Genomic DNA, 27,536 nt, shown 5'->3' on the forward strand with positions numbered 1-27,536 from the left:
TGGAATGTTGCTATTCCACTAGCAACATTCCATGTAGAAGCCTGCCCTTGCAGATCAGCAACGCGGCTGCGCAGGCTTCTGTTTCTGTGAGTCTGACGTCCTGCAGGACGTCAGACTCACAGAAACAGAAGCCTGTGCGGCAAGGGCAGGCTTCTAGATGGAATGTTGCTAGTGGAGGAGTAGCCTAGTGGTTAGTGCAGTGGACTTTGATCCTGGGGAACTGAGTTTGATTCCCACTGCAGCTCCTTGTGACTCTGGGCAAATTACTTAACCCTCCATTGCCCCAGGTACAAATAAGTACCTTGTATATATGTAAACCGCTTTGAATGTAGTTGCAAAATACCACAGAAAGGTAGTAAATCAAGACCCATTTCCCTTTCATACAGAACTACAGTGTTTTTTATCACCCTATTTGCATCCCTATGCTCCCTGGCGGGCTTTGCGTTCCAGTCACCTTATTCCGAGTAGTACCATCCCAGACATTTTGGAAAATGATGTATAATATGGTGGAACCTACTTTCCGGAATGCCTTGCCCATACTTCTATGCACAGAGACTTCTCTTTCTTTCTCCAAGACGTTGTTAAAAACACATTTGTTTCAGTCAGCTTTTGGCAGCTGAGTTACTTCCTTGTCTATCTGCTCGGATGCTTTAACCCTACAACCCTACGAGATGCAGCAGGGCTATCTCTGTGCACTCCTATTTATATTGTATTGCTTTTCATATCTGTGATTTTATCGTGTGTAAATCGCTTTGATGGCATTGCTCTAGGCAATTAATCAAATAAAAGCAACCTTGAACCGTCACATTTCTTTTGGAGAAGGTTTAAATTTGTATGAGGGCATTGGTGTGCTATGGGCTGTCATTGCAGGATCCTATTTTACAGTGGCACATAAAGGTCTGTTGCTTTTATGCAATAAGCTTAGTTAGGTGCCCTGTTGTGAATTACTCCCATAAAGTGTTCATACTCACAGAATAAAAGCAACTCCCTCACAAGCCTCTAGGTGTACTTGAGGAAGTACCTAGGATAGCGAGGCTCAGACTTTGTCAGCTCATTGGTTTTGATTCAGATGGAAGCCCAAAGGAGAAAACTGCTAGGTGACAATCAAAAGCAATGATCCGACAAGGTCTGAGCCGGGGACCTTCCAGTGACATTGCACAGCACTGCTACCAAGCCACCCAGCTGTCATATCTATTTTTGGCAACACATAAAGATAATGCACCTATGTTTTTGCTTAGCAAGACTGTATGTATTGGGGATTAATCACTCCCAGATGTCCCTGATAGTGTGAACACTTTGATACTGAAGAGCATGTGATACTATGTTTTTGTCATTTTCTATTCCACCAATATTCAGCCAACGGCCAGCGTTTTTTTAAACGCTGATCGTCGCTGGCTAAATTAGACCCCAGTATTCAGTGCCAGGCCATGTCCGGGCACCGGCACTGAATATCGGGGCATAATTTTGGGTGGGCAGGCTGCTGGAGCTTATATGGGCCCAGCCGATATTCAGCCAACGACTGAATATCGAGCCAGGACCCACATTTAAAAAAGTGTATTTTTTCTCTCCCGTGGCGGCACAGCCCCCCGACAACATGCCCCCCCCCCCCCCCCACACACACACTGCTGCTGAGGGAGAAAATACACTTTTTTTTATGCGGGTCCCGGCCCGATATTCAGTCTTTATACAGGACTCAGGTGAATATTGCTAGTGCCCGCAAATGTTCTGACTCCTCCCCAGCTCCGCCCCTTGACCCGCCCCTGACCAGCCCTCTTTTTGGGGGGCCAGTCAAAGGTGATATTTAGCAGCATTCCCCGCTTTAGTGCCGCTGAATATCTGCGGTTGGTTGGCAACAAGTGATTTAAGCGGGCAGGAGAGGCTCCTGCCCGCTTAAATCACTTTGAATATTGGCCCCTATGTTTCTATTGGTTTCCCTGGAAGACAACCAACATTAATGCTATAAGCAGCTCATCATATGAATGCTGACTGCACTAGCTCATCATGTCATGAAAACCCTGGAAATTGGCAACAGTGGGTATTAATCCTGAACAGATATAGCTGCAGCTCCTCTGCTCCAGTGTCTCTCAACCCAGTCCTTGGGATACACCCAGCCAGTCTGGATTTCAGGATACCCACAATGAATATGCATGAGAGAGATTTGCATGCACTGCCTCCTTGGTATGCAAATCTATCTCCTGTGTAGTCATTGTGGATATCCTGAAAACTGAGGACTGGGTTGAGAGCCATTCATTAAAATATGCAATTCTGAAATACTCTTTTCTTTCTTTTTTTTCTTTTTTTCTTTTTTTTTTGCTCTAGGAGCGGGAAGCAGGAAAACTCCAAACTTTGGAAGCAATAAAGAACCACATCTCAGGACTCTTCCGACCCAGAATCTCAGTGTGTAAAACTTGTTTTCATTTTCTTCTCTCTCTCTCTCTCTCTCATTTCTTCCTCCTCGCTTTTACACCTCCTCCCCAAAGGTAGAAATATTTACAGTACATCGAACTACAGTGTCTCAGCGAGAAGTGAAAATAATCAGTAACCGTGTACGTGCAAGAGTTTTTGGGTCCAGGTCGGGGATATGACTGTCACCAGAGCTTTAAACTGTCCCCAATGCTGACCAGCACATCCTTTGTGGTTTATGGTTTATTTAAACTTTCTATACTGCCCAAACGATCTAATAGAACTGAGCGATGTACATTCAAAAATTCAAAAGATAGAAAAAGAACTACAATATGCGATAGTACAGAAAACATGCTCACAAAGAAATAGAAAATGTTCAATCAATATTTATAGAAAAAGAAAAAGAGCGAAAAATTATGACAGTAAATAAATGCTGGCTGTATAACAGGAAGTGGATTGGGCAGTGCAGCCTTTTCAGGGTTTCATTTTCTTTTTTTTTTCCTTTTTATTATTATTATTATTACATTTGTATCCCACATTATCCCACCTGTTTGCAGGCTCAATGTGGCTTACAATTCATCGTGGATACTGGAAATAGAAAAGAATGTACATTTGGTTTAACAGCGAGTTTTGAGTACATGATGGTGAAATACATAATATTAGAAGTAGAAAAGAGTATACATTTGTTTTAGCAGAAGTTTTGGTTACATGATGGTAAAATACATGATAGTGTTAAAGCCATAGATATTAGGTGCATGATAGTGTGAAAGCAAAAGACATTAAAGAACATTCCTGGGTAACTTAAAGAAAGTAAGTTAAGCGTGTTGTTCTTTATGATATATTTTGTCGAAGAGATAAGTTTTCAGGAGTTTGCGGAAATTGGTCATTTCGTAGACCAATTTCAGGTTACGTGGCAGTGAGTTCCATTTCAGTACCTAATAATAATAACATTTCTTTTCGTTTTATACTTCACATTACATGGCCTTTGGAGCATGTTACAACCTGTTGGTCAAGGGCTGGAAAGAAACATTCTTTCAAAGCTAAACCATTCAGTGCCACTCGATGCTAGCAAGAGGGTCACCCTGCGGTGGCGTTAGTTTTCCGCTTCCTACATCATTCCAGATCCAAAAGTTATCACACAATGTGCCCAAACCCCTGTGACCCTGAGGTTTCACAGAGGTTAGTTACTGCACGTGCTGCCTTGAGATTTTGGCTTGGTCAAGCATGAGATGCGCTGGCATGATACAGGGTCAGCCCCTTCTCATTTATCCAATGATCACTTACACTAGGAAGCCCGATGCACCTTTTTTCTACAGGAATTCATGAAGAGGAAATGATTTTGTTAGCAGGGTGGAGGCTGGCTCTCCAGCGTGGGTGTTAGAGAAGATGTGTGGTCTACTGATGTGATGTAAGCCAGCAGAGCTCTCGGACTCTCAAGTTCTTATGTCCTGCTCATCCTCTAAACAAAGAAATAACCCTCTATGGAGAATTACAATGCAGCCGAGCTGTGTTTCAGTGAGAATCGCCGCAAATTCGGCTCACGTAGAAATCTGTATACATCATTAGAACTTCTGCCAAAACTCCCCTCCCTTTCCTGCATTTATTTTAATTTATCAAACATGAAAGGTTTTTTCTTTTTATAGTATAAAAATGCTGACAGGTCCACAACGTTCTAATAAGCGTTATGTAAAAGTCCTTAAACTGGAAAAATAACCCAAACAAGTTCACAAAATAATCTGGAATAACCAGCATCAGAAATTCAAAAAGCAGTAGAAAAACTTATCTCAGTTTGCCGATACTTTCATTGTTTCATAAACTGCTCATTGAAACACAGCTCGGCTGTATTGTGCAGCCTATACTGAATTCTTTTTCCCTTCCTGATTCCCTATAGATATTCTCAATATATTATCGTTTAACATCCTATGAAGCGGGTCCTAGTCTTTGTACTAAGCGATATTGAGATTTTTTTTTAAGGGATTGATTCCTTTTTTGTTACTGCTCATCCTCTGACATTGTATGACCTGAGTATATAGATTCATCTCCAGATGCCTCAGTTTACTGACATGTAACATAATATGTTAAATGATGGCAGATCAGCATTAAAAAAAACATTGTCTGTCACATTGGATGTGTCCATGTTGTGAAAACGCACATAGAAATATCCACATGCAAGACAATACCAGTGTTTCTTGTCTCTTAAATCGTAATATCTTCTTAAGGCAGATATGTACTAAAATTATTTATTTATTATATTTGTATCCTGCACTTTCCCACTAAAAGCAGGCTCAATGCGGCTTACATAGTAATAGGTAACACAGAATTTTGTTATGTAAAATGGGAAATTAAGTATAACATAGTAATAGGATGGATGGGTAGGTAGAGATAGGTGATAGAGAGGAAGGTAAGGTGGGAGATAGAGTCTGGGTCAATGTCGTTTTCTCTTCAGTATATGTAAGGTAGATGGGTTCTGAAATGTACTTTTATTGAATAAATATAGCCAATTTACTCACAGTTAGTAGATTCTCAGAAGCTAATGCCCCAGGGCAAGAGACTTCTTAGTTCTAAGAGCTGTAACGGAGGGTGGAGATGGAAATTTGAAGAGAGAGAAGCTTTATGGCAGAGGTAGGAGAGCTGATAAGTGAATGAAGGTGGTTCAGAGATGGGACGGTGATTCGTGCAATGTCTTGTGAGAAAGAATGAACGAGGTAAAAAGACAAGACAAGTCCTCTTCAGGGGAGCAGGAACATGTGCGTCCAAACAAGATGGAGAATGTTTGGCCTCATGGGTCAGTCAGAGAGTTCCAGAACAGCACCCACACGCCCAGGAGAGAGAGAGAAGGACCAATAGAGACAGAATTTGAGACCAGGTAGCAGAGGTGGTCCTAGAGGGCAGTCCTTGATTGGAGAGAGAGGTCACACCCTTATCTGACCGATCAGGACAGATAGTAAGAATAATCAGGAAATGATAGTAGGTAACAAAGGAATCAAGCTCGGCTGAGAAGGGGAGGAGGGCTTTGCAGGAGAATAGACCACTAGTAACAACTTTATACAAACAAGCAGGGGCGGCTGCGATACATGTGAGACTACATTAAACACAATGCGTTTCTCATATATCTTTGCAGTGAGTGACTGTAGCAGTAAAAATCCTTAGAAGAGAGAATAACAGTAAAGGCATTAAACACATTTTAGGACTCCAGTATAAAATTAGTATATGGCTGCCGGAGGCAGAACAACCAGTTACCCCTCCCCCTGTCTTTTACCTGACTTCTCAACTCTTTTCCTACCACTGCCTTCCATATCTGATTCATGCATGCTCAAAATTTGCCAAAAAGACGGCTTTGACCATCTCAACTAATCGACCATTTTAGGTCATGCTGTGCTAAACTTTACTTCTTACAAGAAAATGCAGAGCCTGAAATACACTCCTAGGTTAGGCTTCTAAATTTGTGCTCCAGTTTCTGCTGAAAAATCATCTTAATTTAGGAGCTTAAAAGTTATGCTTATAAATTTAGGGCTGCCATTTTTTTAATTTACCTGGTTTTATGAGCCTCATGCTGAAAATCAGTGCTAAGCTCCTAACTTTTGTGTTCCCCCCTCCCCATGCACCTCTGTTGCCAACCCACTTTTTATACTTCTACATTTAGGAATTTAGTGAAATTTGGAGTAGAAAGTTATGTACTCAGCCTTAGTAACATTTCAATGAGGCCGATTTATGAGCCTGATTCTCACAGTTAGGAGAATAAATCCTTTGATTATCAGGCCCCCATTATTATGCCAACATCCAGACCCTCTCTCAGTCTTAGTACCAAATTTTGTAATAATCCTCACCCCCATAAAGATTATTGAGCCTTTTGTAAAAGAATTGGGCTGCAAATTTGGGTTATATATTATGGACTCTCCAAGATCATCACCCTAGCTGTCCTGGAAACCCAATGCTGTTTTACCATCACTCCTTGGGGACTGTAATCACTGCCTCAAACAGGTTATTCCAATGTTTCATTACCATCCTCTGGCCACAAAGGATCCTCTGAATTTACATAGTAGATGATGGCAGATAAAGACCTGTTCAGTCCATCTATCCAGTCTGCCCAACAAGATGAACTCGTACGTGCTATATATGTATACCTGACCTTGATATGTCCTTGCCATTTTCAGGGCACAGACCGTAGGCTGAATTTAGGCTACACTTTTTGTTTTTTTTTTACTTCTATTACAAATTTTTTCTCTACCACCTCCTGAACCATGAGGTGCTTTTCCAAGGGCTGCGGAGCTGAGATGGTGTCCAACTATCAAAGAAGGGAATCAGTGTTTTCAGCAGCAGACTGGCTAAGAGGGCCTTAAACTAGAATCAGTGGGGCAGGGTGATCAAAGCCTCCAGGTAAGTACAATCCCTCATATAAGTGAAGCATTAAATACCTCTACACAATTGGGAAAAAGAGGCAACGCCTGGAAAGCAGTGTATACTAATGCCCGAAGTACGGGAATTAAGGTTTTAGATCTTGAGGCTGTGATGGAAGAGGCTGATTTAGATTTTTTTTTTAATTCTTTATTTAATCAGTTCAAAAAAGAAACAAATTTTTCAGCATTACCAAGACAGAAAAACAACAAAAAAAATGGAAATATATATATATATATATTTATATTCATTCCAGCCCACATTAATGGCAAATTTAACAATAATAAAATAAGAAATTAAGTACCAATAATATTAGTACCAAATAGTACCAAACAAGAGCTAATTATCTAATTACAACTCCCTACCTACATTGATCCCTGCAGCCGATTCCTTTTTCCATAAGGACATTTTCTAGGTGGCCAGGATAAAAAAAAAAAAAAAAAAACATAATTATGACCTGAAATGTTGCCAAACATTTGCATGGGAATTAAAAAAAATAAATAACCCCCCCCCCCACCCCCAATGCAAGGAGTCGTGGTTTCATGGTAAGAAATTTTTTCCTTCTGACCTGTGTGGCGGCTCTAGCCACATCAAGAAAGATCCATACTTTTTGGCCACATAATAAAGCAACTTTATTCTTAAAATAAACACACAAAATCATAAATTTATCTGCTTCAAACAAAAAAAAGTGGAGGAGTGGCCTAGTGGTTAGGGTGGTGGACTTTGGTCCTGGGGAACTTAGGAACTGAGTTCGATTCCCGGCACAGGCAGCTCCTTGTGACTCTGGGCAAGTCACTTAACCCTCCATTGCCTGCCGCATTGAGCCTGCCATGAGTGGGAAAGCGTGGGGTACAAATGTAACAAAAATAAATAAAAAAAAAGTAACCAAAAGAATTGCTCGATGTGTAAACTCAGCCTGAGAAAACTCTAAGAATTTAGTTAGATTGAATTCAGCTTCAGAGTCTAATATATCCAATGTTTCTCCCTCAGGTTTCTGAATAATCTTTCTTTGAGGTAAATAATACAAATTCTATAGTTGTAAAGAATCTGCTACAGAGAGGGCAGCATCTCCTTTAAGTATTTGCAAAACAATATTTCAGGAGACAATAAATGAGTAACAGGAAAATTAAGAATCCTAAGATTCCTGGCTTTATACATATTTCCCAAGGATTCACATTTATTATGGAGAAGAAGGCTGCCCTTAATACTATGAGAAGACATCGCCTGAAGTGTTTCACCTTAAGCTTCAATAGTCTAGAGGCACTAGGTACAGTCCAAAACTCCAGAATGTAATTGTTGAAGCTTTTATAAGCCCAAAGCTGACTATCAGAGTTCTGTAGCATAGTCTTCACCCTTGTTAGGGACTTCCATATGTCAGCCAAGGTAATATCCACAGGAGCCTGTTCCAACAACCCAGAAACCAAAACTGGACGTGGAACAGGGTCCGAAATAGAAATGGCACCAATTACAAGGGGAGATCCATGGGAGAGCTGGAGATTGGGTCTATATTGTGGTATGGATGGAGAGTGGGGGGACAATGACTGGGATGTCCCTGCCCAAGCTACACTTTGGTAATCATTGATAAGGAGGCCTTAATTGAGCTAGTATCATGGTGAAACTGGTAACTTGGAATGTGGGTGAGATCAGCTCACCGGAAAAGAGATCCAAAATTTTACAGCATTTAAATAGACATAAAATTGATATTGTCCTGCTACAGGAGATGCATCTTAGCAATTTGGAACATGCCAAGCTGAGAACTTGGTGGGTGGGGGAATGTGCGGCAGCCCAGGGCAAAAAAGGGGGAGTAGCCATTTTGTTTAGGAAAGGGGTGACGGAGAGTGTGCAGACTCTGGCGGCAGATCCAGAGGGGAGATATATTCTGGTTAAAGCAACGATTAATCACCGCGTGGTGTTTATCTGAAACTTATACGCCCCAAATCAGTATGATAGGAAATTCTACCAAACGGTTCTCAATAGGCTGGTGTCATTAGACTCCTTTGGTGGTGGGGGGTGACTCAGTATGGGGCCCAGGGGTAGATAAGTCCATGCCGGCACCCTCTGCTTCCTATCACGCTAACAAGGGTTTACTACAGATAGGCCACTTGTTGGACCTTGTTGATATATGGAGAGAGCTGCATCCTTCTGATAGGGATTATACTCACTTGTCGAGGGTGCATGGCACCCAAGTGCATATAGATTATCTGCTGGTATCTCGGAAAGAATTTGGACAGGTGCAGAGAACGGAAATAGGGCCCTATGTTATCTCAGATCACACCTGGGTATGGATGGATTGGATCTGTGGGCCCATAGAAATGAGATGAAAAAGGTGGATGTTTCCCTTAGATCTTTATAAAGATTCTGTTTTCCAGGAGCGGATTGTGGGCTGTTGGAGGAACTATAAGAGAGCTAATGCAGCACATGAGACACACCCCGATATTATATTGGGAAACGGCGAAGGCGGTGCTTCGCAGGGAAATAATAAGCTATTCCCATTGTGTTGAGAGAGCAAGGGATAGGGAAATCTTGAGACTTGGGACCCTTCTTTGCCGGGCCCGGCAGAGGTTTGGCATTTCTTATGCAGGTAGGCATGGGCAACAGATGCTGGATCGTCAAACAGCACTAAACACTCTTCTGCACCAGCAGGCCCTCAAATCACTGACATATTTTAGATATATGTTATACAAATACGGTAATAAGGCGTGTAGACTTCTGGCACGGCTGGTCAGGTCAAAGGGTGGCCAGCACAAAATAATTACAATCAGAGATGAAACAGGTAGTACTGGTCATACAGATGTGGCCATAACTACTACTACTACTAATTAGCATTTCTAAAGCGCTACTAGGGTTACGCAGTGCTGTACAATTTAAACATAGAAGGACAGTCCCTGCTCAAAGAGCTTACAATCTAAAAGACAAGTGAACAATCTAGAGGACGAGTGAACAGATAATCTGATAGGGTGGATAGATTGGAGGACGAGTGAGCAGTTAATCTGATAGGGTGGATAGATTGGGCCATTTCATATTTCTAGAGCGGTTAGGCGCCGAAGGCAGCATTGAAAAGGTGAGTTTTAAGCAGAGATTTGAAGATGGGTAGGGAGGGGGCATGGCATATGTTTGAGGGAAGATTGTTCCAGGCATAGGGTGGATACCTCATTTCGGTACTTGGGGATTTGGCTGTCAATGGAGACTAGGGAACTCTACCGTCTTAATATATCGGCTCTTCTGGAAGCCACGTGGCATCAATTGGGATGCTGGAAAGATCTACCATTGTTGTTAATGGCTAGGGTGAGTCTGATACAGATGATCCACTTTCCGTGTTGGCTTTATGTGCTCCAGACGTTGCCGTTGAGGATCTTGCAGAAGGATTTGAATACTCTATATAGTTTGTTAAGTCATTTTTGTTGGGCGAATAAAAAAAACAAAAATCAAAATAGCCATCATGCTAGGGAATTGGAGATAAGGAGGTATAGGGCTCCCTAATTTTAAAAAATATAATCACAGGTGTCTAATGCGCCATTTGGGCAGGCTCAAATTTATACGCCTGTGGAGATGGAGTGCTCGTTTTATGCTCCTTATAACTTTTACTCCATCAGGATTACCCGAAACTACCAAGTCACTTGAAGGAAAATGTGCTGTTGGGACCTTTATGAGATGCATGGATCAGATTTCCATCAGGGGCAGTAGTGACTTTAGCCCGGGATTTGATAACCCTACATTTAGGCACTGGGAAGAGCAGGGTATAAGTAGGCTAAAACATCTGATAACATCAGAGGGGGAGCTTATCTCCTTTGAGGAGTTGCAACCTCGGATAGTCCTCTTGGGAAAAATCATTTTGCGTAAACACAAATGAAGCACTAACAGGCTCATTTTCGAAAGAGAAGGACGCCCATCTTCCGACACAAATTGAGAGATGGGCGTCCTTCTCTCAAGGTCGCCCAAATTGGCATAATCGAAAGCCGATTTTGGGCGTCCTCAACTGTTTTCCTTCGCGGGAACGACCAAAATTCACGGGGGCGTGTCGGCACCATACCAAAGGCGGGACTGGGGTGTGATTTAGAGATGGGCGTCCTTGGCTGATAATGGAAAAAAGAAGAGCGTCCCTGATGAGCATTTGGCCGACTTGGTCCATTTTTTTTCACGACCAAGCCTCGAAAAGGTGCCAGAACTGACCAGATGACCACCGGAGGGAATCGGGGATGACCTCCATTTACTCCCCCAGTGGTCACCAACCCCCTCCCACCCAAAAAAAATGTAAACACATTTTTTGCCAGCCTCTTTGCCAGCCTCAAATGTCATACCCAGCTCCATCACAGCAGAATGCAGGTCCCTGGAGCAGTTTTTAGTGGGTACTGCAGTGCACTTCAAGCAGGCGGACCCAGACCCATCCCCCCCCCCCTTTACCTCTTACACTTGTGGTGGTAAATGCTGAGTCCTCCAAAACCCACTGTACCCATATGTAGGTGCCCCCCTTCACCCCTTAGGGCTATGATAGTGGTGTACAGTTGTGGGGAGTGCGGGTTGGGGGGCTCAGCACTTAAGGTAAGGGAACTATGCAGCTGGGAACAATTTGTGAAGTCCACTGCAGTGCCCCCTAGGGTGCACGGTTGGTGTCCTGGCATGTGAGGGGGACCAGTGCACTATGAATACTGGCTCCTCCCATGAATAAATAGCTTGGATTTGGTCGTTTTTGAGATGGACGTCCTCGGTTTCCATTATGGAACAGTGGGCTATGATGACCTTCAAACTCCAATTAAATAGAGAAAAAAAAACAAAATTCTTGGCACTATCAAGCTCACACGCAATCACTTCTTATCCCAATTTGATAATTGATCAAACTGTCTATCCAATAGATATAAAATTAAAAGTTGTAGGTGTTAAACAAATTTTTGACCAACACCTTTCCTTCACAAACTAAGCTCATTCAGTAATTGCTAAGATATTCAAGACCATTTGGAGATTAAAAAGAGTTAGAACTTACTTTAACAAGAACTTTCAGATTACTAGTTCAAACACTGACACTTTCACAATTGGACTACTGTAATGCAATATATGTAGGAAGCAAAGAATCTATAATTAAATTGCTTCAGACAGCACAAAACACAGCAGCACGATAAATTTATGGAGCATCAAATTTTAATAAGGCCCCCCCTTTACTTACTACATTACATTGGCTTCCAATCAGAGGTCAAATTATGTTCAAAACATGTACATTAATATTCAAAATTTTGTTTGGTATGGCACCAAACTATGGGCCCTGTTTACTAAGGTTCGTTAGCGTTTTTAATGTGCCCACAATTAGCGCTTGCGCTGTGTAGGTGCCTATAGGGATATTGTAGGCACATACACGGTTAACGCACCTATAATGCGGCTTAGTAAACAGGGCCCGATATGACTAATCTAATTGTCTTGTCAGCTAAAAATGCAAAACCAACATCAAGAGAATATTTGTTGTTTACATCTACCTAATTGTAAAAATGGAACATACAAATCTGTTTATACAGCTTAATTTGGTTATCTAGGATCCAAATGGTAGAATCTCATTCCACAAGAAGTCAGAAGTATAAGCTCCTATCTTCTATTCTGAAAAGCTTTAAAAACTTATCTGTTTAAAAAATATATCTTTCTATGTAATTATTAATATAGAAATCTCATTTCAATATATGTATATATACACACACACACACTCACTCACACACACACACACATACACACTGTTATTCATTGTTTTAATTGTAAATCACATTGAACCAAAATTTGCTTTTTGGATTACGTGGGATATTAGAATAAATAAAATAAACTTTGTTCAGATGGGAGATTACCTCAAGGAATTGCTGTCTGGATGGGAACATCTGGAAAAAGTTGGAAAGCAGTGGGCTAAACTGAAAGGAGTTTTTGTAAGGGGGGAAAAAAAAAGCTTTTTTAAGGAAAGTCAATAAAAGTAAGAGGAAAAGCAGGCTGTTTTGGTTCTCAAAAGTAGTAGCTGAAAAGGTAAGGAAAAAGAGGTTAGCCTCTATAAACTACAAATAAATCACAGAAAGAGGAAGACAGGTGACAATATCTGGAAAACTAAGAGAAGGTGTCTTGTGTGGGAATTCTGTGAGCCCTTGGGTCCTGCTGGAGGCGAAGGTAAGGTGACCGCCTCCAAAGGACAGCCGAACAACCCCTAGACTTCACCCGCGGCGACCGTCGTTCACCGGGAGTTGAGCTCCCAGCTGCAGGCGGCCAACGGGACTTCTGGAACCGCAGGGGTTGGCAGATCTGGCCAGACGAGAGAGGCAGGAGCAAGCGAGGATAGTCAGGAACAAGCAGTGGTCAGGGCTGGCAGCAAGCGAGGATAATCAGGAACAAGCAGTGGTCAGGGCTGGCAGCCAGCGAGGATTATCAGGAACAAGCAGTGGTCAGGGCTGGCAGCAAGCGAGGATAATCAGGAACAAGCAGTGGTCAAAGTCAGGCAAAGGTCCAAAATCAGGAACACGTACAAAAGGTCCAAGTGCACTGCTACTACCCAGGAACGGAATAGAAGCCGAAGGACTGAAGGCAAGGCTTTAAATAGGGAGGCAATCAGAGTCAACCATTCTCAGCTGAATCCAACATGGCTGCCCCCACTGGAGATCTCCAAGGACCAAATATGGGCTTCCTTCCTGTCCTTGTTACTCCAAGATGGCTGGACCCCTTGAGCTAACCAAGGTGGCCGCTGCCATTGATCCAACCCAAATGACGGCTGCCAGAACTAGGAAACTGAAACAGACCTTCCTAAGCCTGATCCTTGTCCCTTTCTGATGGAACTGCGGAATGACCTAGTCGGGAGTAGGGTTACCATATGGCTCCAGAAAAAGGAGGACAGATTGAGCCAGTCTGGGTTTTACTTCCATTGCTTTCAGTGGAAGCAAAACCTGGACTGGATCAATGTGTCCTCCTTTTTCTGGAGCCATATGGTAACCCTAGTCGGGAGGAGCGTCGAACAGGTGAGGGACGTGACAGAAGGCAAGCAAAGATGCAAACGGAAGCAAAAATAGCCAATATGGTAAACTGGTGGGACAAGACATTTTTTAGATATGTTAGTGATAGGAGGTAGAGCAAAAGTGGAACTGTGAGACTCAAAGGATGAAAGGGAGGAATATGTAGAAACTGATAAAGATAAAGCGGAGTTGCGTAACAAATACTTCTGTTCTTTATTCACAGCTGAAGGGCTGGGAGCAGGACTGCAGAAGACAATCACAAAAAGGAATGGGAGGGGTGGTAGTCTCTGAACAAGGACAGTGTTTATGAGAGGCTGGTTAAACTGAAGGTGGACAAAGTGATGGGGCCGGATGGAATTCATCCGAGACTACTGAAGAAAAATAGGGAAGTTCTAGTGACTCCGCTTTCTGACCTTTTCATGGAATCTCTAGAGTTGGGAGTGGTCCTGGAGGATTGGAGAAGATCAGATGTGGTCCCTCTCCACAAAAGTGGAAGTAAGGAAGAGGTTGGGAAATACAGGCCGGTAAGTCTGACTTCATGGTAAGTAAATTAATGGAAACGCTTTTAAAACAGAGAATAGTAAAGTTTTTGGAATCCAATGGATTACAGGGCCCGAGGCAAGACTTGTCGGACAAATTTGATTAATTTCTTTGACTGGGTGACCAGAAAGTTGGATTGAGGGAGAGCTCTGGATGTGGTGTATTTTATTTAGATTTTAGCAAAGTCTTTGACATGGTTCTTCATAGACAACTAATAAATAAACTGAGTGCCCTTGGTATGGGCCCTAAAGTGAGTGACTGGGTTAGGATCTGGTTGAGTGGAAGGTGACAGAGGGTAATGGTAAATGGTACTCATTCTGAGGAAAAGGATGCTACCAGTAGTGTTCCGCAAAGGTTTGGTTCTCGGGCTGGTTCTTTTTAACATTTTTGTAAGCGATATCACTGAAGGGTTGTCTGATAAGGTTTTTCCTCTTTGTGGATGATGTCAAAATCTACAGTAGGGTAGACACCTCTGATGGTGTGGATATAACATGAGAAAGGACTTAGTGAAGCTAGAGGAATGGTCTAGAATTTGACAGCTAAGATTTAATACTAAAAAAATGCAGGGTCATGCATTTGGGCTGCAAGCTCTGAGGGAATGGTACAGTTTAAGGGGTGAAGAACGTTTGTGCACAAAAGAGGAGTAGGAGTGGGTGTGATTGTATGTAATGGTCTTAAGGTGGCCAAACAGGTAGAGAAGGCAACGGTGAAAGATAGAAGGATGTTTAGGTGCATAGGGAGAGGAATGGCCAGTAGGAAAAAGGAGGTGATGATGCCCCTGTATAAGACTGTGGTGAGACCTCATTTAGAATATTGTGTACAATTCTGGAGACCACACCTTCAAAAAGATATAAACAGGATGGAGTCGGTCCAGAGGGCAGCTACTAAAAATGGTCAGTAGTCATAATGCGTATGGGGACAGACTCGAAGATCTCAATATGCATACTTTGGAAGAAAGGCGGGAGAGGGGAGACATGCTGCATGTTGGTAAACTGTCCTGCTTCTGATTAAAAACTAAGTACAGCTTAAATTGCTTTTATTAAAAAAGTATGAAAAAAAGAGGGTGACTATATTGATATTGATTAAAATACTTTTCAGTCTGATGAGGAGTCAGGAGAGCCAAGGGTATTTGGGCTCTTGTGAAACAAGTCGCCACTGAAGTCTTAAAGATAATATACCAAATGGAAAGCTGCTAATTCTATTATTAAGAAGAAGTACTTCAGCCTTGGGTCTTTTGATTGTTTCTGAATTGTGTTACCCCCGCTATTGACTTTGTTGTGGACATATAATAGGATTCATAAATACACAAGAGGCACACCTATTTCAATTGAAAGGAAGCTCTGGAACAAAGGGGCATAGGATGACGGTGAAAGGGGATAGACTCAGAAGTAAACTGAGGAAATACTTCTTCACAGAAAGGTTGGTGAGCTTGTGGAACGGCCTCCTGGTGGAAGTAGTGGAGACGAAAACAGTATGAATTCAACAGAATTTGGGACAAGTACATAGGATTTCTAAGGGAGTGATAGAGAGAGTAGATGGCATGGATGGACAGACTGGATAGACCATGTGGTTAGAGCCGTAGCGAGGGGAGCTGACACCCGGGGCGGGTCGCCGCTGCGCACCCCCCCCCCCGGGTGCAGCACGGTGCACCCTCCTCCCGCTGGAGCGCACCCCCCCCCCCCCGGAGCGCATACCTGCGGCGAGGGACGGGCGGGAGGGCCGATCCGCCCCGACTGCACGTTGCTGGGGTGTGTCGGCTCCGCGCTGGTTCACTGCTCTCTCTGTCCCGGAACAGGAAATAACCTGTTCCGGGGCAGAGAGGGCAGTGTACCAGCGCGGAGCCGACACCCCCCAGCGGTGTGCACCCAGGGTGGACCGCCCCCCCCTTCCTATGCCACTGCATGTGGTCTTTATCTGCCTACATTTTTCTCTGTTTCTAAAAGGGCATTCAAGGCATCCACCACCATTTCTTTCAAAAATGATAGAATAATGTCATTGTTCTGTTGTCTCTTGGGGAACTGTCTTAGAAACAAGACATCAAAATTGGTAGCCCCACTTTCAACTCCACAGGCTGATGGATTCGCTTGCAAAGTTTTTGCAAGCAGAGTTTCATGCAGAACACATGAAAATGCTGAAATATCAAGAGTTTCACACTTTTTCATGCAAAATTCTGCTTATTAAAAAATATTCAAGTTTGCCACTTCCATGTAGAATCCACCGAGCACAAACTTTTACTAAAATTCTGAATTAAGGAGTTGCTGCAGTGCAAGTGAAATCAAGTGAGAACTGACACATGAAAATGTCTTTGCATGCTGTTTTTTTTTGCCAGGCCTGTACCAAAGTTTCTGGTGGAAATTTGCTGTGGAACTCATTTGCTTATGTAACAAACTTTCATGAGAAATGGGCACTGATCCATGGGGAAATGTCATGGTTAGTACATCGGTCCCCTAGAGCTGATTGCATATTTCTTCCTGAAATATTAAATTGCAAAGAACATTGAGAACTATTTAGGGCAAAATGCATTATATAACTTCCCATTATGTTTTGAATATATCAAATAGAGATGAAACCAAGGTGAAATAAATAGAATTCCTCTCACAGTGCGCCTTTCAGGTTCTTGATCCTGATGCATCTTTAAAGCATCAGCAGTTACTCAGTGGTGTAGTCCATGGTTTTGTCCTCTCCCCTCTCCTATTCAACCTGTTCCTGAGTCATAAGTACATAAGTAATGCCATACTGGGAAAAGACCAAGGGTCCATCGAGCCCAGCATCCTGTCCACGACAGCGGCCAATCCAGGCCAAGGGCACCTGGCAAGCTTCCCAAACGTACAAACATTCCATACATGTCATTCCTGGAATTTTGGATTTTTCCAAGTCCGTTTAGTAGCGGTTTATGGACTTGTCCTTTAGGAAACCGTCCAACCCCTTTTTAAACTCTGCCAAGCTAACCGCCCTCACCACTCTCTCCGGCAACAAATTCCAGAGTTTAATTACACGTTGGGTGAAGAAAAATTTTCTCCGATTTGTTTTAAATTTACTACACTGTAGTTTCATCGCATGCCCCCTAGTCCTAGTATTTTTGGAAAGCGTGAACAGATGCTTCACATCCACCTGTTCCACTCCACTCATTATTTTATATACCTCTATCGTGTCTCCCCTCAGCCGTCTCTTCTCCAAGCTGTATAGCCCTAGCCTCCTTAGTCTTTCTTCATAGGGAAGTCGTCCCATCCCCGCTATCATTTTAGTCGCCCTTCGCTGCCTCACTTATTCAATCCAGGATTTCCTCGTATTTTTACTCTGATGATATCCTTCTGGTTTTTCCCACTAATCCTTTCTCTCCTGTCCTAACTCCTCTTCAGGCCTGCTTGGACAGTGTGAACAAGTGGCCTCAAAAGCATGGGCTAGTATTTAATAAGGACAAAACAGTCGCTTGCTGGATCACTGGCACCCAACCACCGCAACCTTCCATTCCAGTAATGCTGTTCGGTTCTTCTATTAGCCCAGTTACTAGCTTTCGCTATCTAGGGTTCATCTGGGACTCATCATTTCTTCTCCAAATTTCTGATCTGTCCAAATCCTGTTTCCGAACATTTTGTCAGCAACAAACAATTCATCACCTCTTTACACATAATAATTTTTTATGCAGTTATACTTTCATTTTCTATGACAAGAATAGACTTCTGCTATATAGCTTGCACAGGACTGCCCGGTTACACTTTAAAAAAAGCTCCAAACTCATAATTTGAGATTTGTTAACTTTCCTAGGTTACAAAATGTTCTTCCACTTGAGATGTTGAAACGTTATTTCCTTGAAACTTTGAATATTTTGGAAAAAGATTTTCCACCTTTTTCACAAGTTTATTATATCCCAGAAAAAAACCCGAATCCAGAATCTGAAAAACCTATTGACGTCTCTCTTTTGCTTGAGACCTCTGATTCGGAATTGGCGACGGCTGCCACCTTGGTGGCAACTGTCGCGTTGATTCCTGACAAGAATTGGATTTTCCGTTTGTTTTTCCGTAATAAGGATAAACCCTTTTTGGGTTTTAAAGTAATGTTATTTCCTGACGTCTCCAAGGAGACGAGACGACGGAGGAAACAATTTTTGCTCCTCAAGCCTGGGGTTCTGCACTTGGGGGGTACTTTTTTTTTAAGATACCCCTGCAAGTGCATAATCAGGCTGGGGGGAAAAAAGTATGTGTTTACTGAACCTGGACATTTGTCTTCGCTAATCATCTCAGCTAAGAAGGAGAAGCACTAAAGATAATGTATAGTTCCTAATAGAGAAGGATTTCCTTTTATTAGTTCCTGAGTTATAATTCTCTCTAAATTTAAATTCATGGATCTCTAATTATGGACTTGAGAGTTTTATGTTGCTGAAAGTGTAAAGATTTATTTGCTCTTTCTTATTTTCTTTTTTTTTTCCTGTTTAAAAATTATTTGTTAATTGACTCTTTCCTAAACAAGATGGTTTCTTGTAAAAATTGTTTAAATGAATAAATAATAAAATAAAATAAAAAAAAAGCTCCAAACACTTCAAAATATAGCTATTAGATTGCTCTGCAAAGCCTGACATACAGATCATGTCACACATTTACTTAAAAGTCACCACTGGTTAAACAGAGGATTATGTTCAAAATTGCAGATCTTACCTTTAAGGTTTTTAGGTCCGGGACCCCAGATTATTTATCTAATCTTACTATACACTACTGTCCTAGCAGAGCCCTTTGTTCCGTTAACAACCATCGCTTAGTTTTACCAAACCCTAAAGCGTCACAGTTCGAATCCACTAGGCGCTTTGCCTTTTATTTTCTCTTAATTTGGAATAACCTTCCTCTTTCACTTCATAGCAGTGTCTTTTAAGAGCTTCAAGTCAGACCTTAAGTCTTGGTTGTTGAACGAAGCCTATAACACCCCTTGCTGAACTCTTGGATCATCTAGCAGTACATAAGTATTGCCATACTGGGACAGACCGAAGGTCCATCAATCCCAGCATCCTGTTTCCAACAATGGCCAATCCAGGTCACAAGTACCAGGCAAGATCTAAAAAAAAGTACAATACATTTTATGCTGCTTGTCCTAGAAATAAGCAGTGGATTCCCCCCTCCCCCCCCCCCCCCCCCCCCCCCCCGAGTCCATTTTAATAATGGTCTATGGACTTTTCCTTTAGAAAGCCATACAAACCTTTTTTAAACCCCGCTAAGCTAACTGCTTTTACTACATTCTCTGGCAATGAATTCCAGAGTTCAACTATACGTTGAGTGAAGAAAAATTTTCTCCTATTTGTTTTAAGCTTTGTAGCTTCATTGCATGCTCCCTTGTCCTAGTATTTTTGGAAAGAGTAAACTAGAACCTCCCCTTACCCCTCCCTTCCTACCTCCTACATACCTTTTCTGCACTCTATGTGAGTGAACTTGCTATCCTGTCCTTAACTGGCGTTCTTTACCTACTCCTTATTATTTATCCTTTACACTGCTCTGTTCTGCCTGCCAGTTGCGCAGTATAGCAAATTTTAATAAACTATAAACTATAGCTATAATGTAAATGGAATTCCCGGGACCATATTTGTCCCCTTCATCCAAATTTAATTTTAAATTTCCAAAATTCAGATGTGCAATGCCACAATAGACCTTATATTCCAACCTTTATTTTTGATTTATTTATTTATTTTTGTCCATAAATTGATACTGTGCAGAATGAAATGCCTGTTAGAAATGAACCTTCGCTGGCTACCCCAGCATTCAGTGGCCTTCTTCAGATCAGATATGTGCTAACTTGAGGAACTGGCAGTTTGGTTCTGTGTACTTTCTTTCACTACCCTTTTCCTTGCTGTGATGTGAGCAGTGTGAGGCCTGTTTCTCTAACCTATTTTTTTTTTCACTCTTTGTACTCTCCAGCTGCCTCCACCTGTGCCTTTGATCCCAGATGTTCAGAAACCTCTGTGCCAGCAGGACTGGTACCATGGCGCCATCCCCCGCACAGAAGCTCTAGAGCTGCTGCTGAACAATGGGGAATTCCTTGTTCGAGAGAGCCAAGGCAAGAAGGAGCTTGTGCTCTCTGTCCTGTGGGAAGGTCAGCCGAGGCATTTTATCATCCAGTGCCAGGATGTGAGTATCAGTACAGGATCAGCAGATCAAAATGTATTGTACCTGGTCACAATAGATATCACCTGGGCAGTAATGACAAAATAGTTGGGGGGGGGGGGGGGGGGAAACCTTCTAATACAAGGGATTTGGGGCAACTTTATTACACATTCCTGTAGGAGTATGAATGTTATTCCAAAAGCAGGTCTGTTAAGCCCACAGAAGGTTATTTCCTGGTCGTACTTTACAAACCAGTCAGCAAGAATTACTGGATCCATTGTATTCAGTGTAAAAAAGACTTGGCAACATTCACTCATATTTTTTTCAGTAGCTGGAAACGAAGATCTGGAACTTTGCACTGCTGGAGATCAGATTGTTAGGGACTGTTTTTAGTATTTTGTAAAAAGCTAAAAACAGTTTTGTTTCAAAATGCTTTTAATGTATGTTGATAATGTTCTCTTTGTCTTAATTGTAGTTTGTGGATGTTTATTTGTAAATCCACTCAGGTTTTTGTAAGATCAGCAGAATATAAGTCTAATATAGTACATGAAATTAAATAGCACTGCACAGATCTGTTTAGACCACATCACAGTGTTCTGTGCCTGTGGTGAAGCCTGGTTGTTTCTGTGGGTGTAATGCAGTGGCGTTCCTAGGGGGGCTGGCACCCGGGGCGGATCGACGATGCGCCCCGCCCCCCGGGTGCAGTGCCCCCCCCCCCCGATGCAGCGCGGAACCCCCCCCCCAGCGAAAGGGCACCCCCGCGAAGGAACCCCCCCGCCGGGTGCACGCCGCCGAGGGGGGGGTGCCGCGCGTGCCTGTCCTCCGTTATTCGATGCTTCTTCTCTGCCCTGGAACAGGAAGTAACCTGTTCCGGGGCAGAGAAGAAGCATGGAACAACGGAGGACAGGTGCGCGCGGCACCTCCCCCCCCCCGGCGGCGTGCACCCGGGGCAGACCGCACCCGCCGTCCCCCCCCTAGAAGCGCCACTGGTGTATTGTTTACTGGGTCCATAGTAATGCATTACAATGCCTTTGAGGCCTACCGTAAATCAGTTTTAACCTCTATGGGTCAGAGTCACAGTAATATTGTAACCAACCCTGGGTTTTGTTGCAAGGATGGAATAAAAATCTAAGGGCCTTGTTTACTATGGGTGTCTCTAGCCTTAGCAAATACTAGGACTAGGGGGCATTCGATGAAACTACAGTGTAGTAAATTTGAAACAAATCGGAGAAAAGTTTTCTTCACCCAACGCGTAATTAAACTCTGGAATTCGTTGCCGGAGAACATGGTGAAGGCGGTTAGTTTGTCAGAGTTTAAAAAGGGGTTAGACGGTTTCCTAAAGGACAAGTCCATAAACCGCTACTAAATGGACTTGGGAAAAATCCACAATTCCAGGAATAACATGTATAGAATGTTTGTACGTTTGGGAAGCTTGGATTGGCCGTTGTCGTGGACAGGATGCTGGGCTCGATGGACCCTTGGTTTTTTCCCCAGTGTAGCATTACTTATGTACTTATGTACTTAAAAACGCTAGCACGGCTTAGTAAACAGGGCCCTAAGTAAATGAATAAATAATTCAGAACACTCTCTGTGGGGCTGAAAGTAATGCATGGTAGTGTCCTGAGCCTACGGTATTCATAGTCCTCCTGGCTACTGGTAATCTGTGGCACTATCTCTAGGCTTGTGCTAATGTATTGCAGCATCTACATTCACATTACCTCATGACAGAAACTGCAGGCCTTATTCGAGGTAAAGCACAGCAGTGTCTGTAGAGTCCATGGAAATCCATGACTGCATCTAGAGCACCCTGGGCTCATACACAACAGGTTCTTTGGGACCTAGAGCAGGGGTCACCTAATCCACTCATTGAGGGTCAGCCTAGTGATTAGAGCACCCGGCTTGACATCCAGGGGCGCCTGGTTCAAATTCCATTGTTGCTCCTTGTAATCTTGGGCAAGTCACTTAACCCTCCACTGCCTTAGGTGCAAAATTAGATTGTGAGCCCTCCAGGGACAGGGAAATACCTAATGTAACTTAACTTGAGCTACTACTGAAAAAAAGTGTGAGCAAAATCCAAATGAATAAATAAGTCCAGTTGCATTTTCAGGATTTCCACAATAAATATGCGTGAAAAAGACCTACATAGAATGGAAGCATCTTGTGCACGTTCATTGTGGAAATCCGGAAAACCAGAGTGGTTTGTGGCTCTTGAGGATTAAGTTTGGGGACCCTTGGCCTAGATTAATACCAGTGGTTTCTGTGAGGTTCAGAGTTATACATGAGAGCAACTTCAGAACACTATCCATAGGGTCCACAGCAACATATGGCCGTATCCAGGCCTATAATATGTGGGCTGTACAACAGTGCATTTAAGAGTGTCCTGGACTCATGAAGACACATGATAGCGTCCATAGAGTCCAGCAGAATATGTGTGTATTTGTGGTACTGGGGGAGCACTAAACAAAACATCATGGCTCCACTTCTCACCCCTCTCCAAGAACAGGAGGTCAACTCCCTAAAATGATGGTGACTGGAGCCACGCCCTGCTGCCGTGCCCTAGATCTGGCCCTGCTGCAGTGCCTAACAGAGGTCCCGATGCTCAAAAGTAAACGCGGATGCTAGAGTCCATTAGCGCTGTACTAGCACCCACATTTACCTGCGCAGAATGTTCAGAGGCCCGGGGCATGGGAACAAATGAGCGCGACAAACAGTGCAAGTAGCATGCTAATGTAGTCAAGCTCATGATGAGGTCATTTTGTATTCCTCCCCAGGGCTCAGAAAAGAGCAGCTGAAACAAAATTGCCTTACTGCTGCAAAAAATAAAGCCAGGTCAGAGCAGGCATTTGGGTGTTGGAAGAGAGGATTTCCCATGATTCTCATGCCTCTCTCATGATTCGTTCTGCAAAATCTTCTTCTCATTTCCTTCCTTCCATTCATCCATCTCCTTTCTATCTGAGTACATCTCACCTTCGTCGCTGTCATCATACATCTCCTACTTTTCTCCGTACTCTCTTGCTCCTTCTCCTGCTCTCCGCTGGGGACATTAATCCCAATCCTGGTCCTCCACATCAGCTCTCATCCTATTTGTGCAGGTCACACCGTGATGTCTCCAATCTAATTTCTGTTCCTTTCCTCTCCCCTTCTTGCCTGCCTTTCTCATGTGCTCTGTGGAATGCCCACTCTGTCTGTAACAAACTTTCCTACGTCCATGACCTCTTTATCTCTCGTACTCTCCATCTGCTTACCCTACCTGAAACTTGGCTTTACCCTGAAGACTCTGCTTCTGTCGTGACCCTATGCCATGGAGGTTATCTTTTCTCCCATACTCCTCGCCCGGTTGGCCGCGGAGGTGGTATCGAGCTACTACTTTCACCCTCTTGTAGATTTCAACCTCTTCTTCCACCTCAGTCTCACTGCTTTTCTTCCTTCGAAGTCCACTCCTCAGTACCTCTCCACTTTCATCTCTCCCTACACGCCTCCCCGGGAACTCCGTTCACTGGGTAAATCTCTCTTATCTGCACCCTTCTCCTCCACCGCTATCTCCAGACTCCGTTCCTTTTATCTTGCTGCACCATATGCCTGGAATAGACTTCCTGAGCCAGTACATCAAGCTCCATCTCTGGCCGTCTTCAAATCTAAGCTAAAAGCCCACCTTTTGATGCTGCTTTTAACTCCTAACCCTTATTCACTTGTTCAGAACCCTTATTTTATCATCCTCACTTTTAATATTCCCTTATCTCTTATTTGTCCTGTTTGTCTGTCCTAATTATGTAAGCTCTGTCGAGCAGGGACTGTCTTTTCATGTTCAAGTGTACAGCGCTGTGTACGTCTAGTAGTGCTATAGAAATGATAAGTAGTAGTAGTAGTAAAATCTGCCGGTTTTGATTGCTTTTGGAAACAGAAGGAAATCCGTGCAAGCCGTTAAGTGCTGGTCGTGAGAAACATCAGAACCAAGCAAAAGCACAAGTTGGCGTCTGTTTCCTGCATCTAAATATAAACGTCCAAGCTAAAAAAAAAATAAATAAATTAAAAACACTTATACTTGGGCTGCAGAGAACAGACGAAAATGTGTGCTTCACGTTCGGGTTTTACCAGGCTCATGTGCACCGGAGCCGAGCTTACCATGAAACTCTTCTGCCTGTGCACAATCCTCCCACCAAACTCCCTAATTCTTAACGCTATGAGCATGCCTATATTTGCATCTCATTAGCATCGCGCATTAAGGCATTGTTCTGTGCTGTTCCAACGGTATTTTTATGGCACTACTTGGAACAGCGCCAGAGTTTTGAGCATCAGGGCCAGAATGTATGTGCTCCATAATAGTGTGCGGCAGTATCTGTGAAGTCAGGTCTTGTTGTGCAAAAGCATCTGCTAAACCATAAATGCACAGCAAGTCTTTTTTTTCTGGCATGTTGAAGAATGATGCCGAAGGACAATTTGTGACGTAACCTCTGTGTCTTCCCTGCAGAACATGTACCGCTTAGAGGGAGAATCATTTCCAACAGTACCTTTGCTTGTTGATCATTTCCTGAAGTCTAAGCAGGTTGTCACAAAAAAGAGTGGAATCATCCTAATGAAACCCATCCCCAAGGTAACTAACTGGGAGCCACCTTGGTCCTGCTTGTTGTGCTCTGATAAGTGCCACTTTCTCCAGTGCTGTTAATCTGAACTTGTCTTAGGGAGAAGCAGTGGCGTACCAAGGGGGGGGGGGGGCGGTCCGCCCCGGGTGCACGCCGCTAGGGGGGTGGCGCGCGCTTGTCTGCTCCGCTCGTTCCGTGCTCCCTCTGCCCCGGAACAGGTTACTTCCTGTTCTTGGGCAGAGGGAGCATGGAATGAGCGAAGCCGACAGGCGCGCGGCACCCACCCCCCCCCCCCCCCCAGCAGGTAAAAATGCACCCAGGGGGGAGGTATGGTCTTTTGCCGGGGGTGGGGGGTTGCGCTACACCCGGGGGGGGGGGGGGAGCGCATCAGCCACCCTAGGAACGCCACTGGGGAGAAGATACATTCAGCTTGATAGTCGAAAGAATCTGTGTGGCTAACATCGGAGTTCACTTCATAAATCTTTCCTTTTTTTTTTAAATTTGGGATCAGCGAAGGATAACTTTTGGCAGGATATATTGATGACCACCCAAAAGCTATCCGCATGAAAAGAGGCAGCAAGAGAGGTGTGCAGAGGGGCAGAGCTTAAATTTAATGGGAGAGCAACTGTATTCATAAATGGCTCTCCTAATTTGTGAATAACTTATCGGTTACTCATATTCCGCACTCCTACCTACACAGATAAAGCAACTGAAAATCCATATAAAGAGAAGGAGACCTATCTTTATGCAAAGACGGCCACACTGAATATTAATTTCAAAGTGTATAAAGATGAAAAGAAATGTAATGCTAACCCATGAAGTGGCCCCGTCCTCAGTTATCCAGCTGTCCTCAGTGTCAAGTCGATAGTCCAGTTCTGCTATTGAGACAGACATGGGGGAAGCCCTGGGATTAGCAGCATGGAATCTTGCCACGATTTGGGTTTCTGCCAGGTACTTGTGACCTGGCTTGACAATGTTGGAAACAGGATACTGGGCTAGATGGACCACTGGTCTGACCCAGTGTGGCTACTCTTATGTTCTTATGTTATGGAGAAGGAACTGTCTCTTTTGTGTGGCTATGCAACCCTGCCTACATCTTGTAGCACTGTAGAACAGGAGCGCTTAACCTTTTTTTTGTTCCCATGCCCCTTTAACTGATCAATTAAACACTCGCACTTCCTTCCTAAACCACATGTCCACTAGTGACTATTGATAGCTACCTATGCTGCTGTTAGCCTCCAACAGTGCTAACTGCTAACATGTCACTATAATTACAGTACATAAGCACTGCCACACTGGGAAAAGACCAAAGGTCCATCAAGCCCAGCACTCTGTCTCCGACAGCGGCCAATCCAGGCCCCAAGAACCTGGCAAAAACCCAAAATTTAATAACGATCAATGGATTGTCCTAATACTGTCCTAATAACTTCACTCTGAAGGTTTCAGTGAATTGCCTCAGATTTCAAGACCCTTCTCCGCAATCCGTTTGACCTTATCCTGCAACCCTTGAGAGCGGGGACACCACTGGTTAAGAACCTCTGCTCTACAATTATTTAGGTTCTTGTAACATATGTAGTCCACATTTTGAACCTGATGATTTTGTATTGTATTGCATCACTTTTATTCCGCCTTTAAAAGGATGCAAGGCGGATTACATAGTAACATAGTAGATGACGGCAGAAAAAGACCTGCACGGTCCATCCAGTCTGCCCAACAAGACAAACTCGTATGTGTATACCTTACCTTGATTTGTACTTGCCTTATTCAGGGCACAGACCGTACAAGTCTACCCTGCAGTATTTCCCGCCTCCCAACCACCAGTCCCGCCTCCCATCACCGGCTCTGGCACAGACCGTATAAGTCTGCCCTCCACTATCCTTGCCTCCAAACCACCAACCCCTCTTCCCCCCACCTGCTCCGCCACCCAATTTCGGCTAAGCTTCTGAGGATCCTTTCCTTCTGCACAGGATTCCTTTATGCATATAAAATAACCACTTCACATTAGAAGGAATTTACAATGATATTACCGTATCTAATGTAAAGCTGTGTGGCAATGCCAACACAACCCATTCAAAGTGAATGGGCTGTGTTGGCATTGGCACACAACAGCTGCTAGAGCGGCTTAATAAACAGGGATGACAGTATCTCGACACAAAATTTTGAGTTAACGATATCCTGATTTGATATATATGTACATCCACCGGCCAGAGCTAAATGTGTAGACTCAGGACTAAGGTCTACCATGAGTGGGAAAGCGCGGGGTACAAATGTAACAAAAAAAAAAAAGGTCTAGTAAATGTGAAGAGGTAGATATTGAAAGGGGTTTAAATGGATAGCAGAGACTCTGGCCTGCTTAAACTCTGCCCAGTGGGCAGTCCTGGATATTCAGTGGCCGTTAACTGCACAGTGCCACTGAATATGCTGTCTGACCTCTGCAACGCTGTACGATTAATGCCAGGATGGTCTGTGGGCAGAGTCAAGGAAGAGCTGGCATTTGCGCAGTCACTGGTGGTATTCAGTCCAGTGCTCGCACAACTAACGGGGCAGACGGGACCACACAAAAGGCACGCAGAGCC

At 43.5% G+C, this 27,536-nt stretch overlaps 1 protein-coding gene across 2 annotated transcripts in view; it reads left to right on the forward strand.

Annotated features, from left to right (window-relative positions):
* FES (FES proto-oncogene, tyrosine kinase) overlaps positions 1-27,536 on the forward strand; it is a 172,552-nt gene that overhangs the window by 100,704 nt on the left and 44,312 nt on the right. For both annotated transcript variants that reach the window (XM_030189652.1, XM_030189653.1), the window contains 3 exons: positions 2,320-2,397; positions 20,195-20,404; positions 24,849-24,971. In XM_030189652.1, coding sequence (XP_030045512.1) covers positions 2,320-2,397; positions 20,195-20,404; positions 24,849-24,971 — 411 coding nt within the window. The remainder of the gene's footprint in view (positions 1-2,319; positions 2,398-20,194; positions 20,405-24,848; positions 24,972-27,536) is intronic.

The sequence above is a fragment of the Microcaecilia unicolor genome, chromosome 1 (assembly GCF_901765095.1).
Source record: "Microcaecilia unicolor chromosome 1, aMicUni1.1, whole genome shotgun sequence".
Classification (NCBI taxonomy): Eukaryota; Metazoa; Chordata; class Amphibia; order Gymnophiona; family Siphonopidae; genus Microcaecilia; species Microcaecilia unicolor.